The sequence below is a fragment of the Drosophila eugracilis genome, unplaced genomic scaffold, assembly GCF_018153835.1.
Source record: "Drosophila eugracilis isolate 14026-0451.02 unplaced genomic scaffold, ASM1815383v1 contig_1197, whole genome shotgun sequence".
NCBI classification, from domain to species: Eukaryota; Metazoa; Arthropoda; class Insecta; order Diptera; family Drosophilidae; genus Drosophila; species Drosophila eugracilis.
In genome coordinates, this window is record NW_024571981.1 from 947,289 (window position 1) to 965,645 (window position 18,357).

At 38.5% G+C, this 18,357-nt stretch overlaps 4 protein-coding genes across 4 annotated transcripts; 1 reads left to right on the plus strand and 3 right to left on the minus strand.

Moving 5' to 3' along the window:
- Positions 1–8,618: 8,618 nt before the first annotated feature.
- On the minus strand, positions 8,619–8,979 carry LOC121530180. The gene has a single exon (XM_041818774.1). The coding sequence runs from the start codon at positions 8,749–8,751 to the stop codon at positions 8,623–8,625; it is 129 nt and encodes a 42-aa protein (XP_041674708.1). The 5' UTR covers positions 8,752–8,979; the 3' UTR covers positions 8,619–8,622.
- A 239-nt stretch (positions 8,980–9,218) lies between these two features.
- On the minus strand, positions 9,219–10,846 carry LOC108115545 (malectin-A). Its single transcript, XM_017227048.2, has one exon. It carries the CDS (start codon positions 10,654–10,656, stop codon positions 9,616–9,618), a length of 1,041 nt encoding a protein of 346 aa, XP_017082537.1. The 5' UTR covers positions 10,657–10,846; the 3' UTR covers positions 9,219–9,615.
- Positions 10,847–10,994: 148 nt separating this feature from the next.
- LOC108115504 (WD repeat-containing protein 75) lies at positions 10,995–18,336 on the plus strand. Its single transcript, XM_017226996.2, is given in 8 exon segments — positions 10,995–11,246; positions 11,309–11,695; positions 11,790–12,444; positions 12,510–12,688; positions 12,748–13,036; positions 13,038–13,923; positions 13,993–14,360; positions 17,888–18,336. Coding segments are annotated over 8 exon segments (3,216 nt in total). The 5' UTR covers positions 10,995–11,154; the 3' UTR covers positions 18,248–18,336.
- On the minus strand, positions 14,392–16,436 carry LOC108115507. The gene is made up of 2 exons (XM_017226999.2): positions 16,035–16,436; positions 14,392–14,753 (listed from the first exon to the last, which is right to left on the minus strand). The coding sequence occupies exons 1-2, from the start codon at positions 16,122–16,124 to the stop codon at positions 14,610–14,612; spliced, it is 234 nt and encodes a 77-aa protein (XP_017082488.2). The 5' UTR covers positions 16,125–16,436; the 3' UTR covers positions 14,392–14,609.
- Positions 18,337–18,357: the final 21 nt, after the last annotated feature.

An 18,357-nucleotide genomic window follows, 5' to 3' on the forward strand; every position in this document is an offset into this window, starting at 1 on the left:
CAACAGGCCGCAAAATCTGTCTGAATCAAATTCAAGTGGCATTGGTTTGATTTAATTACCAACTTAACAGAGGAACAGTGGATTGTGTTTCTCATTTTGTTATCAAACTTTTCATTTTTCAAAGAGTTTAACATTTTCCATTCATCATAACTTCTTATATTTTATCTATGAAACTCATAACTTTATGACACCTAAGGGGAAACTAAAGTTTTCTGTTACAGGAAAAACTAAACTTGACTTGCTTCACTTCCTATTCCAAAAAGTGGAATAAAACTTCTGCAGCATCAGCTAGAAAACTTTCATTGTTCTCTGGTCACTGTAAAAAATCTTCATCTAGATAGAAAATCCAACTTTTATAGACACAAGTCCTTGAGCTTGAACGAATTGCGCCACAATTTAATTGATTTCTTCGCACATCGCCGGCCACCAAACATCCCAGAAAAGTGTTAATATTTAATTTGAGTTTACAGAGACGTTCTCCTCCTCACACCTTCAGCTATAGACGTGAATTGGATTGGCTGCCCCTCTCGGAACCCCTTACCAACATCTACTCACTCCATAAACTTATGTTTATTTTGGCCCGTTTTTTTGTGGAGGGGGCGACTAATTCTTCGATATAAACTGTATATATTTGAGGCAAGGATTTTGGGTCTTTCATGGCCAAAGTTCAGGTTTAGCCAGCGGAAATCATTTATATTTTAAAGGTCAAACGATTACGACAAACGAACTATATAGTATATCTGTGCAAATAACCAATTGGGAATATATATAATATGCATATGCCTGATGTACATTTTGGCCAGCCACCAAGAAAATGTTTCTCTGTCCCCGCCAAAACTAGCAGCGCTTTTTAGCGAAATATGAATCAAAAAATATAAAATAAAAAGAAAATAAATTAATGCACTTAAAAAAGTGTTTCATTTCGTTTTTTTGTTTTTTTTTTAAAAAAAAACATAAACCAAAATCTATTTCTTTCCACTTATTAACTTTCTGGCCAAGGATCGTTAAATAAACGTATTTTCCACCCGTCACTGCCAGCCATTAATGTCAACTTTGTTTGTTTGTTTGTACAGGTTCCTGAACTTCGACCCCAAACCCATTTTGGGGTTAAGCTTTTGGAGAGACAGACAGCTAATCGATAAGCTGCGCCACAAGAGAATGTACAAATCGCCATTGCAATTGCAGGGCAAAATTATTTATAAACAAATCAAAGCCAATTGATTTATGAAAAATGCAACAGCGAGAGGGAGAGAGAGCAAACTGGCCGAAAGCCACTCGAACCGGTTAAAGGCGGCGTTTATCCAGAATGAAAACTTGGGGACCATAGCCGCTAACTTGGCCGAAAACGAAACCCGAAAAAGTGCATCTGGCTGGCCAAAACAAATTAAAATAAAATATATCGATAAAGATTTATTTTACCATATATATAAAAGTTTATGGAAATTCTGGCAATGCTAAACTAAGTAATAATTCAGTCCCTTTAACTTTCATTACAAATGCAGCCGCAGGTGGTCAACAATTTTATCATTTTTATCAGTTTAAAAACTAGTAAGGAGATAGTGACAAAACATTTTCATTGTTTGTATTTAATTACTGTTTTTAATTTGCATTGACATTATGCAGTCAAGTGTCGGGTGAACAATGTTTATTTGCCGGCACGACTTGTTTTTTTTTGCAAGTTAAGTTTACATAACGAAGGGCATATTTATAGCTGCTCTTCTAAAGTGCATTTAAGCAGCATCACTAAATCGTTGTATTTTACAGATACTAACATTTTTAAGATTTTTGCAACTTTTAAGCATTATATTTACTACCCACATAGCTTTCTTGATCCAAAGCCTAATTCAGCTTGACACAATTTTGCAATTTGGCAATTTTGCTCAGTTTAAGGGACATTAAACAGGAAATACAGACTTAACCCCCTTTCCTTTTTCACCCCCTTAACCACATTTCAAGAAAATTGTGGTAGGTGCTCTGTCATGTGCAGACCCTTTTGGCCAATATTTTTTCTGTTCATTTGCATAAAATGAGATTTACATACATGTAAATGTACGAAAACAAAAATAAAATCAGAAATAAGAGAAAATCCTTTTGCGGTTGCGACAAATTTTCAGACTGAATCTCGGACGTGGTTTTACTGACAAACTGACAAGTTACTTTGATGGGTTGAATACCCAAAAATAAAACTTCCATCAAAAATGGCATTGAAATCAGTCAGTTGAGGGTTTCATTTTCTTATGTATATATACTTATGTACATACTTATATATATATGATTAGGGGGCAAAACAAGGCGAGGAGATAACGCTTTTGGATTCACCCCATCGGGGCTTAAATTTTTGGTGGTGAAAACAGGAAGTGTTATTGGAAGTTTCTGGTTTTTTTAGGTTTAAGCAAGTTCAACATCCGAAAACAAACGTAAAATAGTTTCTAATAACAATCAATTCATAAATATTAAGCTTTAAACTAAACTTAGTTTTCAATGATTTAAAATAAATCTTTTAATCAGTCATAAAACGTATATAGAAATCTTTAAGTTTACTTATAGTAAAAATAAGATATATAATGCAGACCGACTTTGATGTTTATCTAGGAGATACAAACAAAAAATGATTGCAAAGAAAGATTATTTTTTAGCCCATTAGCGAACTTTGAACGTGCCTAACTTCCCCCTGTTAAATAAAAAACTACCATAAATATTAAATCTCTGCTTAGTGTTGGAATTTTTTACGCCTTAAAATATTTGACCAATAAACTTAAGCCCCCTGCTTAAGTGACCTTTATTGTTATCTATAGAGTAAAAATCATTTCCTTAGAATGAGATCACCCTACTGATAAAATATTTCAGAAATGTGGTTAAGTTCCCCCCAAACTGGACGTAATTAAAAGCTTAAAAATCGATTTTCGATATTTTTCGTTTGATTCCTAAATGGATTTTTTGGCAATAGCATTTATATGGACTACTTGAGATATTCTAGAACTGATTACAGGCCAAAATAAAGGGAGCAAATGTATGTATGTATATGTACGTTTTATAAACAAAAGCCATTATTACATCGATTGTGGTCAAGGTCTAACGATGTAGGCTCATCATAAATCGAATATTTCGTTGTCAAACATTCAAGGACATGTCACACTTTATCAGATAAAGTAGTAATATAAATGAGCATTCGGATTCCTAGTATTTATTACTAATGATATGCAATGGTCATAAACTTATATAACAGTTGATTTATGAAGCTTGGAAAATTGTAATTGAAATTGATTGTTCTCTAACAAATTTTGTTTTCCTAGGAAGCAATTTTAATATGAAATAACCCTCCGATGTGTCATTACTTAACCTGTTGCTCAAAGTCTCTTCTAATAATTGATATAATTTTTACAACAACGCCACTGACCAGTTGCTATACACAGGTAAATGGCTTATAATTAATGAAACACGTTAGATAACAAATGTTAACTGTTTACATACATTTTCATAGATAATTCGGTGCGATATCTGTGGGCGCCCATATCATAATTTATTGGCTGATAATTGATAATGAAATCAACTTGATTGACGATTTAATCCCAGAAACAAAATGTTTTTGACAGCCATGTGTGGCAAAATACTATATGTATATATTATATTTATATAAGCTTTATATACTTACAGGCTTCTATAAATATTTGTTTATGCCCGATTGAAAAGAGGAAACGTGTTTATTTTGACGGCTCTAGTGACGGTGGGCCATTTTGTATCTTTATAAAAATTTTGGAAAAATATTTAAAAATTTGAAATCATGTTAAAAACATGTTCAAGGAGTTGCTTGATTAAATTTTTTGATTTTAAAAATAACTAAGTAAAGTTTTAAGACTTTTTGAGGGGATAAAAAAATGAGATAAACAAATTCTTAGAATAAAAATTCTTAAAACAAAAACAACTAAATAAAATATTGAAATTTGATGAGTCAGTCAAAAAAAGCATCGCGTTTTGCGCCAAGCAAGAAGCATGACTATATGTTGCCATGCTGTTCTATGTTATCAGGTTGGCAACAACAAATTATGTAGACCAAACAGCAACAATTACAAATGTTTTTCTATATACTATTTAAACACACACAAATATATGTATGTACATGTACATAAACATGTATGGGTATTTCGGAATGCGAAACGGGAACAAATAAGTAGAGCAAAACGAATGGAGAAGTGAAAACAAGGGGAATGACTGAGCCGGCAAAAGACCGAAATAAACTCAAGTGCACTTTTGGTAGACATAGAAAAAGGAAAATAATAATAGAAGAAAAAACACACTGTCGTTGGAAATGTGAAGAATATAAAAGATGTTCTATAAATACACGAGCAATACATACATAAGTATGTATAAGGCGAAAATATTTTGTTTTTACAATTTTTTGAAGGAATATCAACAGTGGGAAAAGTAACTTTTGGATATTTCTTGGCAATATAGTCTGGCATGAGATACATACATATATTAGAAAATTGTTTTTCTAGTTTCAGTTTTCTTTGTTCTATTTTTGTTATTCTATATTATCCATTATATATAATGCTTAAACAATATATACTTTTCTGAATGAAAATATATATATCGTATATATGTATCATTCAAGAAACAATATATATTTGCATATAAAAGAGATAAATTCGCCTTAAAACTGATTTATTTTCAGTGTAGATATAACAAACTTTACGCACGTTTTTCTTGTTCTTTCTTCGTCTTCCTTTTCCGTAACAAATCAGCCGGCAGCTGTTATTTCTTTTCCACTATTTTTCGCACTCTCTCGCCCACTCTCCTCTCTCTATCCCTCCGCCACTTTCTCTTCCTCTCTCTCACTCTGTCACTCTGACTCTCTCTCCGCTTCCGATTTTGTTTTGATTCGCACTGCAGACGTGTGCAATAAATAATGATTTCTAATTTATGCCCGACCAACGGCACAATGTGCATAAATATTTATTGACGAGAAAAAGACGCACACATTTTGTTCACACACCATAAAAACACTGAGTTAGGGAAAAAACACGGCTTGCTTGCGTTTCGATTTACATATTTAAATAGTTTTCCCGAAACGTTTTCGAATAGAGTTCTCAAATAAATTTGGCCCAGCCAAATGGATATGGAAAATCGAATTTCCGCGACCGTGTCGGAAAAATACAAGCTGCTGTGCGCTGTACAGCCGAGAACTGAATGCGAGAATCGGTGGAAAATATATTTGAAAGAGCGGAGAAACTCAAATCGAACCGATAACAGTGGTGTTCCAGCGGTTAACAGAGCGTGGGTCTGTTAACCGGCACCCACATAAGCTCAACAGCTGTTATAGCGAATGTTTGGAAGAGGGCTGGAGGGGAAAAGAATATGCTCATAAAACGAAATGGCAAGAAAATATTGCATGCAAAATTATTTTTTGTATTTATTGGTGAAGTAAGAAAATTATAAATTATTGATGTGAAAAATGTTAAGTATTAAATTTGTACTCCTTTTTTAAAAGATTTAAATAACACAAAATCAATATTTAATATAAAAAAATTTAAAAAAAATGTAATATTTTGTTTAAACAAATTACAAATCCTTAAAATAAATAAACAAATAAATAATTATATGTTTATAGTAAGTAAATATCAGTAATTAAAACCAAAAAAAAACGCAAGGAAGGCTACCTTCAAAAACCATTGCATACCCACAGGAGCAAACTGGTCAAGACACAAAACCCTCAATTAAGGGACATGCTTAAATTCAAGCGGACATCGTTAGCAATATCCTTGCGTTCTTGCCCACTTTTGTGCAGTTAATTGAAATGAATAATTGAGGCAGCTGGGGCATTGGAGGCAACCACAAATGGCCAGGAAAACCGAGTTTCCCGCAGTGGAAATTGATTTTTTTTTTCTTTTTGGTCGTTGGCATAATACTGCCGCTGGGCTGTGAGGTGTGGTGTATACAAGGATAACAACACGATTGTAATTCCTTCATAATTGCAAAGGGCACGGAGCAAGTGAGTGTGTGCAGCACTTTCAATGCAAACATTTCAATATCTTGGCATTTCCATAATATCGATCCAAAGTTGGCAGCTGATGGCGTGTGGGTGCAGCCTTTTTATCTTTGGCCTGAAAACACGAGACACAGAGACTGTGGAGTACACATTATCCTTGTACTTGAACGACTGCAGCTAAGTGCACGTAATTGAATCCTAAGGATGGAGGGTTCATTTGGCGAAACTGCGTCGTCTGCTGCCTTGATTGGATGTCCCTCTAACGACGATTTTATGAATCAAGAGAGTACATTTTTATACACTAAAGCCACAGGCAGGGCCACGTTTGCACAGTGAGAAATGACTTTAGCCCGTGTTCATTTTATGTTAGAAATCATATGGAAAACTGCAGAAGGTTTCTCTCAGTGTTTGCTATATTATTGCTAATGATTTCCAAAGCTGACAATGGTTAAATAATTCTGATTAGATTGGCTTTGTGGATGGGAAGCTGAGTCGTAATGAGGGACTTTTCCTTAATGGTGGAAATTCAATTTTATTCATTATCAAAATCACTTTTCTAACTATGTAGTTTTTTTTTGCTTAATACAAATTTAGTTACTTGGGCTCAGATATAATAATTTTAACAAAAAAATCTACAATAATTATTTTAGTGTGGAAAATGAAGTTATTTAGGAAACCTTTAAACAGTTTAGTTAACATTTAAGAAGCCACATTAAAAAATATTTGAAACTTTCGAGCAAACAATGGTGATACTAAAGGCTTTGTTAACACATAAAGGCAATCCACAAAGTCGTTTGCAAACAAACAAAAGCCCGTAAAACGGAAAACCATCAAAGTTTTCTCAAAAGTTGTTCGCTGAAAAGTGGAGGCTATAGACCGTAGTCAGTCCATAGTCCTGCTTCAGGTTCATTAGACTTGAATGTTGAGTGCGTGTGTGCGGCTTTAACTTTCAGCTGGAAAACATGGCAATAATAATAATAACGCCCAGTAACACCCCCAAAGCTTTCTCGCCACCGCCAGCGCCGGCTATTATGTAAGCCCCTGGCTTTTCTCAAGGACACGCCGCAGGACGAACCGAAATAGCAAATCAGACAGCTCCTCCATCTCCAATCCTCGAATCACCACCACCACTTCATCAGACAGATAGAGGACCATGGGAAATGGAATACAACAATTTTATTACATATTACACATTTGCAATGACCATGGACGAAGGACAAAGGACCTGGCTACACATTACAGTATTGTAAATCAGGAAGGGAAAAAAACCAACTGAGTTCCCACTTTTTTTTGTTTTGGGGCGTGACAAGTGGACAATAGTTATGGCTTTGCCGCAGCGAAAACGGAGCCAAAAACCTAATAATGTGAGCTACGGGGAAATCTATTTGCCAGGGAACTTAGCACTTAAGTGCATTTCTGACTTTTATAACTTATAAGTTATCGTATTTTATTCAAGGAAATAAACATTTGGATCATAAATAACAGATTGCACTGCTTGAAAGAAATTTTAAAATTGTGAGAATGACAAGTTTATGTGGTAATAATATTGCGATTTACCGATAAATTATATAAAATCAAAATTAAATTCGGATTTTTAAAACTTTTAGATGTTGTAAATGCTAAAGTGATGATTATATACTATGACAGTAATTCAATCTCAGCCCTTAAAGCAATCTTAACTTTAAGGTACACAATAGCGAAGGTCAACTGTGAAGTGCCCATTAAGCTGAACGTATTTTTTTGGATCTAGATGCCATTGTCCACATGACGGAACAAAATCATTACACATCATAAACAACAATAACTACAATAACAATAACAAGGCGCCTACGGATCCTATTCGCATTATATAAAACACCCACACAAACACACACACAGATACCGTCAACCGCCGTCAATGCAAGAAGTGTTGCCTGCTTTTGAGAGCTGGATGCAGTTGTTATTGTTTTTGTTATTGTTACGAAGTGCAGCAGCGGCTGTGACGTAAAAATGGCGTCGGCATAGACAATTTGTTTTTGTTTAGCGTAGGCACCGTTACATTACATGCGCAAAGGAGAGTTCAAAAAACATCTGTTTGCCGATTTTCCTGAAATCGCGTGGGAGAGAGTTAAGGTAAACTTGGGAGAGTAAAAGTCCCGAAGGGAGAGCCAGAGAGAGACCGTGAGAGAGCGATACTTTTTTTCCTGCACCTGATGACAGAATGTTTTTTTCCGAAGGATTTTATGTCTTTTGGCAAAGTCAAATTCTGAGGAAAGGACAGACGAAAAGTCGGTAAACATTATACCGAACTTGTGGCTCCGTTATTATGCAATTCGGGGTATCAATCAAAAATCAGTTAGCTCCAATAATTAAGCATTATGTAAGAGAAAATGGAACTTACCGTTATTTAGCTAGACACGCCTAAATTGAATTGTAATTGTTAAATTTCTTATAGAGGATTTTCACCAGCTTTTCGGTTTTTCCTTCAGACATTTTCTACTTCAGCGTTAAAGCATTATTGGATTTTTGTTTCGATTTAGCACTATTTTGAATACACTAGCACACACAGCCGGGAATTAACTTTAATTTTAACTTTTCTTTTATTTAATTTTTGCGGGTAGTGGAGGAGGCGGTGGCAGAGGCGGCGGCAGCGGCGCTTACAGCGAACGCTTCAGCACATTGAAGTTTTGCATCAAATTCGCCGTTTTCATGTAAACGGCAAACAACTTGATGTGATTCTTGTGGAAACTGGTGTACTTGCTGCTGAAGAACCGCCGCTGGCACATTTTCACTGCCGATTCGATGGACACGCGCTGAAGACTGAATTTTCCTCGCAACGCCAGCTTTTCCAGCCCCACCAGGACATCCGCCCGTGATGGTACAAACTCCGATTGCCTTTCGATAGTATCGTTATCGGTTCGAAAAATGAACTTGTCCTGCACAGAAACCAAATTTTGAACATTTTAATAATTTCAATTGGTACACGTATGTTCTAAAATATTTACTGAAAAACTTAATTACTTAAAAATAAATGCAAATGGACTACTTTTATTCCGTCTCAGGCTAAACATAAACTTCAGCCGATAAGAGAATGAGTGAGCAATATATTTAATCTAATATTTAAAAAGTTTTTATTCATATTTAAGCAGAAAGCATGACATTATTTCCATGAATCAAAACTTTTAGACCTGAAACTATTCAAATGTGGAGAGCCAGTTAAAAAGATCCAACCGAAATAATAATAAACGTTTTGTTCAATAACAAACAAGGTTCATTTTATTTAATTTCATTCAAAAGTAACAGTTTTCAATCAAACTGTTCCAAAAAACCGCTTAAAATTTGTGCGCACATCCCCCCGAGTCAAGCGATTAAACGATCTGGAGTTAAAAAGCCAATTGACTCAACGATTAAGTACCCGAGTCTGTGACGGCAGTGGTCAACGAAAGGAACACAAAAATTGCTTATCAAATATGGAAAGTACAGGGCGATAGAGAGCTGTGCGTCTTGGGATCGAGGGTACCGATCTCTAGGGTATGCCTAACGTACGAACTAAACGATAAGTATACAATTAAGTCTTTTATCAAAATCACAAAATCACAAAGCAGGAAATCAACGCAGGCCGAGATCGTTGAGTGGGCAACGGATTGGGATCACAGCTTGCAGAGGCAAAACAACAGCGGTATAAAGGCCCCAATGGCGATGAAAACTGGCAGCAGAATTGAAGAGTCGTCCATAGAGTACGGATTCGGTTGACGGGGGCCACTGTAGGATCGCTTAGAGTCTGCTGATTGATGCTGGGAAGACTGATCAATGCCCAGCTGGTCGTTCTGCTGCACGGGCAGCTCCTCCTCGAACTCCTCGTCGTCCAGATCCTCATCATCCTCGTCGATATCCTCCCGCTGGTTGCGCACAACTCTCTCCACCTGGTTTCCTGTCTTCTGTTCCGCATTCTGTTTGCCCTCTAGCTTAATCCTTTCACTAGCCTCTGTTCCATGCAGTCGTGGCAACTGGGACACATCTCCTTTGAGCAAGGCAAAGGCGTTTATCTTGGGATTGTCCAGTGCACCCTTAATGAAGTCCAGTCGAAGCCGGCCATTCCGCACATCGGACACTTCGCCTTCGTAGTTTAATCGACCATTGTTGATCTTAAAGTACACAATCTCGTCGTGGGCAGAGCCCCTGCCCACCTGATTATAGATATCTAGCTGACGGACAACCGTGTGCTTCCGGTTGAGAAGCACATCGAAGACCTTCTTCTGCGGCGCATCGAAATAAACTTCACAGAACTTCATTATCAGGGCGTAATCTCCATCGCCATCGCTTGGTAAATCATAGCCAAAAGTGGTGGTGTGATAACGTTCGGTCCTGTAGAGCACCTCATCATGTTCCTGCACACGGCCAATCATTAGTAGGTGCTTGCCGTAGTCAGAAGCGATTCCAACGCCCTTGAGAGGATCCGCATCGTACTGGACGCCATTTAGATCAGTGTGCTCATCTCCGCCAGCGTTAACGGCATATATAACTTTCAGAGGTTCTGCGGCTGTCGAGCTACCGATAAGTATGAGCACTAGGAGCAGGGAAGTCCACGTCCTTTGACCACTTGCCCGCAAGCGGTTCGAGAAAATACCCATTTTCCATGCTACGTTGCACATGTCAGCAGTTGTTGTTGTGCCCCAGAATTTATTTTGCATTTTGCCTCGTTATCAGGGGTCGTCTTTTTCGGCGATTGGATATTCCGGTTTTAAATCCTCGTCGAGTTCCGTCCCCTAGCTAGCTGAAGTGGTACTGGCACTTTTTTGGGGCCGGAATAAATCCATTAACAAATTTATTTCTATACAGTGCAGCCTTTTCACATGTACGATGGGTTCTGAACTAGGTGAACCGGTGAACCAATGAATGGTTCTTCTGAACTAGTATATTTCAAATGCAGTATTTTTATTGTATTTTTGTTTGATTTAAAAATGTTATCAAATAAAAATCTAAACACTGGATGGTATATTTTAAGTATATTTCCTTGGCGCCCAGTTACCGGGCACACTGAGCTACACGTGCATTGATGTGGTTGAATTTTAGTTGGACATCATTCGCAAAAAGTGATAAAAAACGAATAAATTGAGTGACATTCCCATCGCCAAACAGTGCCAAAGCACTGAAGATTATCAGAACATCGATTCCAAGACAAGACAACCATGAATTTCGACGACGAGGATCGATTGGAACTGCAGTTTCTAGCAGGCGGCAACATCGTGGAACATGCGCCCGTCTTCTCGCCTGATGGAAGGTTAGTACACAACCGATACTATATAGCCCTTTATATGTAATACCCCTTTTCCTGTTTTTCAGATTTATGTTCGTACGATGTCTGACAAAGGTTCAGGTATATGCCACCAGTACGGGTGAACTTACAAGAGTCTTGGATGATGCCACGGCTCCCTTGATCAGTTTGGAATTGGAACTAAAGCATCCAGATCAACTCATAGGATGTACTAGTACTGGAGAGTTAGTTCGTTGGAACTGGAGAGCTGGTGTGCTAAAGAAAACCGTACCTTTGAAACTGGGCCCGGGGGAAACCACTGTTTTAACCTGCCACCTGATGAATCTGTATAAAGGAAGTGACACAGCCTGCGCCTTTGTTACAACTAAAAGGAAAAGTGGCGAACAGGTCAACTGGTTCGTGGTCAACACGACCACGGGCGAAAAGATTCAAATCAACTGCGGACTCAAGCTCAAGTGAGTTTTTTATATTTTGCTACTTATGGAACTTTTTATCAAATACTTAACATATCTGCACAAACAACATCTTATATAATTTGTATGCTTACAGAGTTCGTGTTCCTATCGTGGACGTGGGAAAAGGTCAGTTTAAATACATTGTACTGGCACAAGGCTTCTACATTTACTTCGTGAATTATGTGACCTGGAAATTCTGCCGCTACAAGAGCGCCAAACAACATAATATCACTTGTGTGCGGATGAGTCCCTGCGAAATGGTTGCAGCAACCGCTGATTCCGAAGGCCAGATATTCATATGGAGGGATTTTGAAAAGCAAGAAACGATGACCAACACGCTGTTTCATTGGCATAACACGGAGGTGACCAGTCTTGCGTTTTCGCCATCGGGTGTATCCATCTATAGCGGTGGGCATGAATGCGTTCTAGTGAAATGGTCCTTGGCCGCGCCAGAGAAACGCAAATATTTGCCTAGAATGTCCAGTGTTATTCGACACATTGTGGTCAGCAATGACAACGAGGATGTTCTGGTTTGTACCGAGGACAATGCCATCCAGCTAGTGAGTGGCAGTAGTAGCGTGATCAAATCAACCGTCCAGCACTTTACCTACGAGACCAAAGGTAACACGGGACAAAGCAAGTTTCCTTTAGGGTTACGTCTGAATCCAAGGACAAATTCGTTGGTGCTGAATGGCAGATCAGGACACTTGCAGTTTTATTCGGCTTACACAAAGAGCATGTTGTATAATGTGAGTGGCTAATATTTCTAACATAATTTGGATAATTCATTGTATTCATTTGTATTCTTATTTAGCTTCGCGTGGTGGACAATAATGTGTTCAGTGAGGTGGCAAACCATATTATCTACAATTGGCGTATAACCCGAGCAGCCTTTAATATCAATTGGATGGCCACCGGAGAGGTGTACAATGACTTGGAGAACTTTGCCGAAGTTCGTTTAAAATTTTGGCAGTATAATGAAAAGCTACAGAGGTAAGTCTTAACCAAATTCTTTATGATATTAATTAATTTAATGATTCAATTTCTCACAGTTATATTCTAAATACGGAGATCAACCTGCCTCACGAACAAGGTTTTAAGGCGATAACCTTCTCCAACCAGTTCCAGGTGGACAATTTGCGGTGTGCCACCGCTGGCGAAGACAACGTAATCAAAGTGTGGGGCATTACCGACTCCGAAAACATATATAAGCGTGGTTCAATGTGGAGTTGCTTGGCGCAGACAAGCTACAGGAATTTGCCCGTTGGCTCCATTTCCTTCTCACAGGATGGTTCTTTATTGGCCGTGGGCTATGGCAACATTTTAGCTCTGTATGATGCCGAGGAATCCGCGACTGCCTCTTCAGACTTTGAGCTGTCCTCCTGGCTTAGATGGAGTTATATCCAAAGCACAATTGAGGTTGGCCCAGAAGCCATTGAATGGCGCTAGGAAAGAACTTACCCAGCAAAGGCAGCAATTGTGGGCTCTGTTAAATACCTTGTTAAATAGCAATGATGATAAATTAATCCAGCAGGCCAAAGATTTGATAGCGGGTCCTCCAGCCAACGCTAAACTCGTAAATCAACCGGAAAATGAAAGAAAGGAAACGGTATTTAAGTACATCATGAAAATGTCTGAACTTGGTCTGCATCAGAAATTACAACTGCTTCGGCGTTTCGGAATCGTATGCACCGTTCCGCAAACCCATCGGAATCGCTTAATGGAGCTTCTCCAGCGAAGGACAGTGGTTCCACATGAGACGAGATTGAGGCTTCGCAAATTGGATGGCCGACTGCATCGCCTGCATACGCGACATAGAAACAAAGCCAAACAGCGGCTTAATCTTGTAAACAAAAGAAGACAGAACTTTGAGAATTATGTTCCGCAGGATGTTATGTCTCTGTTCAGTGTCCTGAGTCTGGATGAAAACAGTAAACCGAAAAAGGATGGGAATAACAAATCAAAACAAAATAATAACAGTAAAGGAACCCAGAAGGCAAAGAAAATTCCCGCAATGGCGGCTCCTCTGCAGGGATTGGCGCAGATTTCACATGTGCAATTTGGAGCCGGGGATCAGGCTCACCTGGTGGCAGTCTGCACGGAATCGAGGGTGCTCATTTGGAATTTGCTAACGCTGCGACTGCAGGCGGGTTTAAAATTATCCGTCCGTCAGCTGGCCTTTGATCCGCTGACCAACCTAATGGCTGTCATCACGAAAAATGATGAATGTGAGTTGATTTAAAATCATAATTAACCATTGACCTATTTATTAATTTGCATCACTTTTCTTATTTAAGTGCATGTGTTCCAACCGAATGTTCCACTGCCTCTTTATCAGCGCAGTAATCTGCCTAAGACCCATGGTTTAGCGTGGTTGCCCAGGAGACAGCCCAAACAGAGCTCTATCAATGTGGATTGGCAGGCGCAGTCTACACTGCTGATGCTGACCCACTCGCAAGAGATTGCATACCTGTCGCTACCGGGTCAGAGTCCATCAGATGATGCTCCCGCGCCGATCACTTTTGCCCAGCCTGCTGTCAAGGAAAATCTGCTAAGGCACGCGACATTCGGCATTCATGTGAACAAGCAGAAGATTTCCACGGAATCCCTTGAGAAGAGTGGGCCACTGATTGTGGGACGAGGACAACACAGTGCTGTCAATGCGGTGAGTTTAGTTTTCCACTTTCATAAAAGTATTTAAAAGTTTTTAGTCGTTTTATTGAAATCTTACTGATCTATGAAGTACAATTGGTTAAACTTATTATTAGTATGCCACATATTCAGTAATAAATGGTAGTATATATATTTGTTTTAGCTTTGGTCTGGTTTAGAAATCCTTTAAAAAATTGAATTTTAATTGATCTTCTTGTTCAGTCGTTTTGAGTATTGACGATGATTGTCTATAGGCCGGATACTATTTCTTCTTACGCTTAAGGACATCTCCCAGTCGCGGCGCCGTAGGGACTCTCAAATGGCGACAACGTCGCATCATCAGGACATCGTGCTTAAAGTAGCGTAGACAATGCCATTGAGGAACTTTCGGCATTAGTTGTTGGTGCTGAAAAGGGGGAATATTAAAGGGATCTTAGTAAGCTAGTTGATTTGGAAAAACAGATAAAGGAGTTCTAGGTTTAAGATATATGAAAATTTTACATCACAGTTTCCAGATTCTGACGTCGCTTCGTTTTGGCGTCAGTCGTCACCGTCTTTTGTCCCTTTTGTCTTTCAGTTGTGGGGTTCTTTTGTATTTTCCGTCTGCGCCCAACTGACGTCCAACTCAATTTGAATAATTTCCATTGAGATTTATAACGCTGTTTTCTCAAAGTGGGTTTTATTTTTGGAACCGCCTTTCAATTGTGTCTTCGCTTGGGATTTATCTATGTTATGTGCTTTGCTTTAGCCTAGCAACTGAACAATCTGCGATTCTGATTCTTGGTCTTAGGGATTTTTGGGATAGGTCTATTAGATTTCATCTAGTTAGAGATATATACACTAATTATGTGAGGCTAATAATAAGCCAATGAATATTATATAATACTAATAGTCAAATAATCAGCTGAACTTGACTCTTCCAATTTGGGGGTATTCCTTTACCGCAGATCATTCTAGCAATCAGTTGATATTTATTTTTTAATTAATTAATTACTTTGTTTATTCTATCAAGGGTCAAGTCTTCACGGGTATTGATAAGGGATAGGATCCCATATGGAATATTATATAAACGACAGTCGCCTATAGAAAGTCTCGCTGATCTTCGGAACGAAATAAATGCTGTCAGTCTATATTTAGTTGGAAAGATTAACTAACACACGCTTAAAACGTGGGCGACAAACAAAGTTTGTTGATTTCCTTATTTATTGTTTTCAAATATGAATGTTGGAATGATTAGCTATGTTTTTTTGAGCTAAGTTGTTATTAAGTTAGGGATTGTAAGATAGATTCTTAGTCAGATTCATATCGTTGTAGGAACTATATTTTGATTAGGTTGACGTATCTTAGTCTCTTGGGAATGTAAGGAATTGGTAGATGTTATGTAAGAAAAGTATTTCAAAACCTTGACTTCCTATATGACATTTTCTTTTTATGGTTATGTTCCTCCGCTGTTTTTAATTCATAAGCAATCTTTTAATTAAGACTGCACTTTGTTTTTCTCAACGATTCTCAACGCCCACTTTTAATTAGCGAGTTTGCACTTCCTGCATATTGCAGCTGGGGCAGCCATTTGATTTTTGTTGGAATGTGTGTGAAGTGAAGTGAAGTCATTGCCCCAAATTCGTGGCCCCGGCTGTACTCCTTTTTGGCATGCATCCCCCATTTCACCTCCCTGTCATGCACTCACCTCATTCACAATTGGCACGGGTCCAGCGTTTGCCCAAGCGAAGAATGCAAGGCATAGCAGGGAAATGACGGCTACAAAGTTGGGCCACATTTTCCAAATTTCCGTATCCCGATGCGGATGCGGGTGAGGTGGAGAAGAGGAGAGAGTGTTTTTAGGAGTTTTACAACGCCTCTGCACTGCACTCTGCACCGTATGAAATGTTGTTTTTGTTTTTTTTTTTATTTGCTCGTAAATCGTTTAATCTGGATTTTGGCACTTTGTCAGTTGCAGGCGAGGATGAACTTTTGTCCGCCTTTATTTCCGTAAACTTTAGCGGCACGCGCTTCCGGCTCTCTTCGTTCTTTCCTTTCCGGCTAACGGTTGTTGCTGCGAAAAACACAACGGTAAAGTGTTGAGCTGTCGCCGCGGCTCTCGCCAATTTATACTCGCAGCTCCGGACTTCGGCTCCGGACTTCCACACTTCGGCACGGGCTTCGGCCTCGTCCGCTCTCCGCAATTCTTGGTTTTGTTATTATTGCGGGCAGAGCTCGCTCTTTTGTGCTCTTTTCTCCGATGACTTGTGCACTTGCCAGTGCGTCTATTGTGAATGAGTAACGAGCTGGTGGGCTGGTGCAAGCACACGCCTGCACAGTGGGATGGGAGGTTGAAAACTTTACTACAAATTCGGTTGAATATTTGTTGCTGGAACTTTCTGAATTGGAACTAATTTTTAATTAATATTTTTTTTTAATTAATATTTTGGGATTTTTCTTTATTAATTTAATTTCAAATACTTAAAAAATGCATACCTACCTTTGGGTGAAAAAGCTTTAAAAAGTAACAAAAATAAATAGGTCATCGTACACTAGCTCGTTTTGTAATTTTTCCATGTTCAGTTTTTCATTAGTTTCTATATCACTGTGCCTTAAATTGAACTCATTCCCCTTTCCCTCTGGCCAAGCCATTGTCCCCTCAATTTATTGTTTATGCGTGTTTCGAGCTTTTTCCATTGCGTGCTCGTGACACTTTAGTTTTCCCAATAATACTCGATTATGTTGGGCCAATAATTAAGATCGCTTTGTTCAACGTTGTAAATTTTCCCCAACACTGTTGCCACGTGCATTATATTGTACTTGCCTTAATTACTTTCGCCAATTATCGTATTTCTTTTCGAGGATTTATACTAGTTTTAGTCGGTTTCTGGAAGTGAACTCAATTCAGGCTTATCGCTACTGAATCATCCAGTGAGTGTCTTTTTCCTGGGAAAAACAATAATATTTTGCAACTAGCCACTTAACAAATTGACAGACATGCTTGCACTTGGATTGTTTTTGCCGATTTCCGATTTCGTTTGGTTTGCATATAAGTAAAAAATGGATCAACAAGCGGCGAGCGCATGCGCGAAGGTTAATAGAGACACAGAGGCACTTCGTCGCATTTAAAAGACGCTCAGCAATGACAAGACACGAAAACCGAAAAGTAATCATGTGATAACCATTGTCCAGTGCCTGAACTTGAACCGCAATCTCAACACCCAAAAAAAAAAAAAATCAAAATATTATTAAGTAGACGCCTCCAAATGGTGATGGTGATGATGACTTTTTTAAAGCTAGCAACAGGTGTATAGATAGAGATGCTATAATAGCTAAATTTACTAAGAAACATACAGCCATTTAAGGTTGAATTTTACCATACAATAAAATGCATGTTAAATTGCTAATAAATAAAAATTTGATGTAACAAGCTTGATTAAGTTAATTTTGCAAATCGAACTATTTCGGCACCCTAAAATCTGATAGCACCAGTCACTACTAACACAGTTTTTGAACTTCAGCAAGGTCAATGCCAATTAATGTTTAATTTCTGTATTACAGTTTGTCAATCTTTCTGCCCACACGATGCCTGCCATGAGCCTGATTTGTGGCGAATTCGTCAAATCACTGCTGGTTTCGGCGGATACAACCTCGAGGCATTCATCGACAGTTGGAGGAGATGCCTCTCTGACCAATGGAGGGGCCGTCAATGGCAATGGTCTGTCGCATGGTTACAGTGATGAAGAGCTGGAGGATGAAGAGCTAAATGAAGTGGCGAAAAACACATTGGATACTCGGAAAACGCTGTTGGAGCACAGTGAAAAGCTGGAGGAACAGTCAACGGAGGGAGAAATCGACCCGTTGACCTTGGATCATCGATTAAAGACTATCACGGCGGTGAAAACCAAACTGAGGTTATGAATGTAAACAAATCTATTAGTTGTTCTAAAAAAAATATACATATTTCTATTTTTGTATAAGACAGAAAGATAATACAAGTCCTAATGCAATAAAGATGTGTTATTTATGTA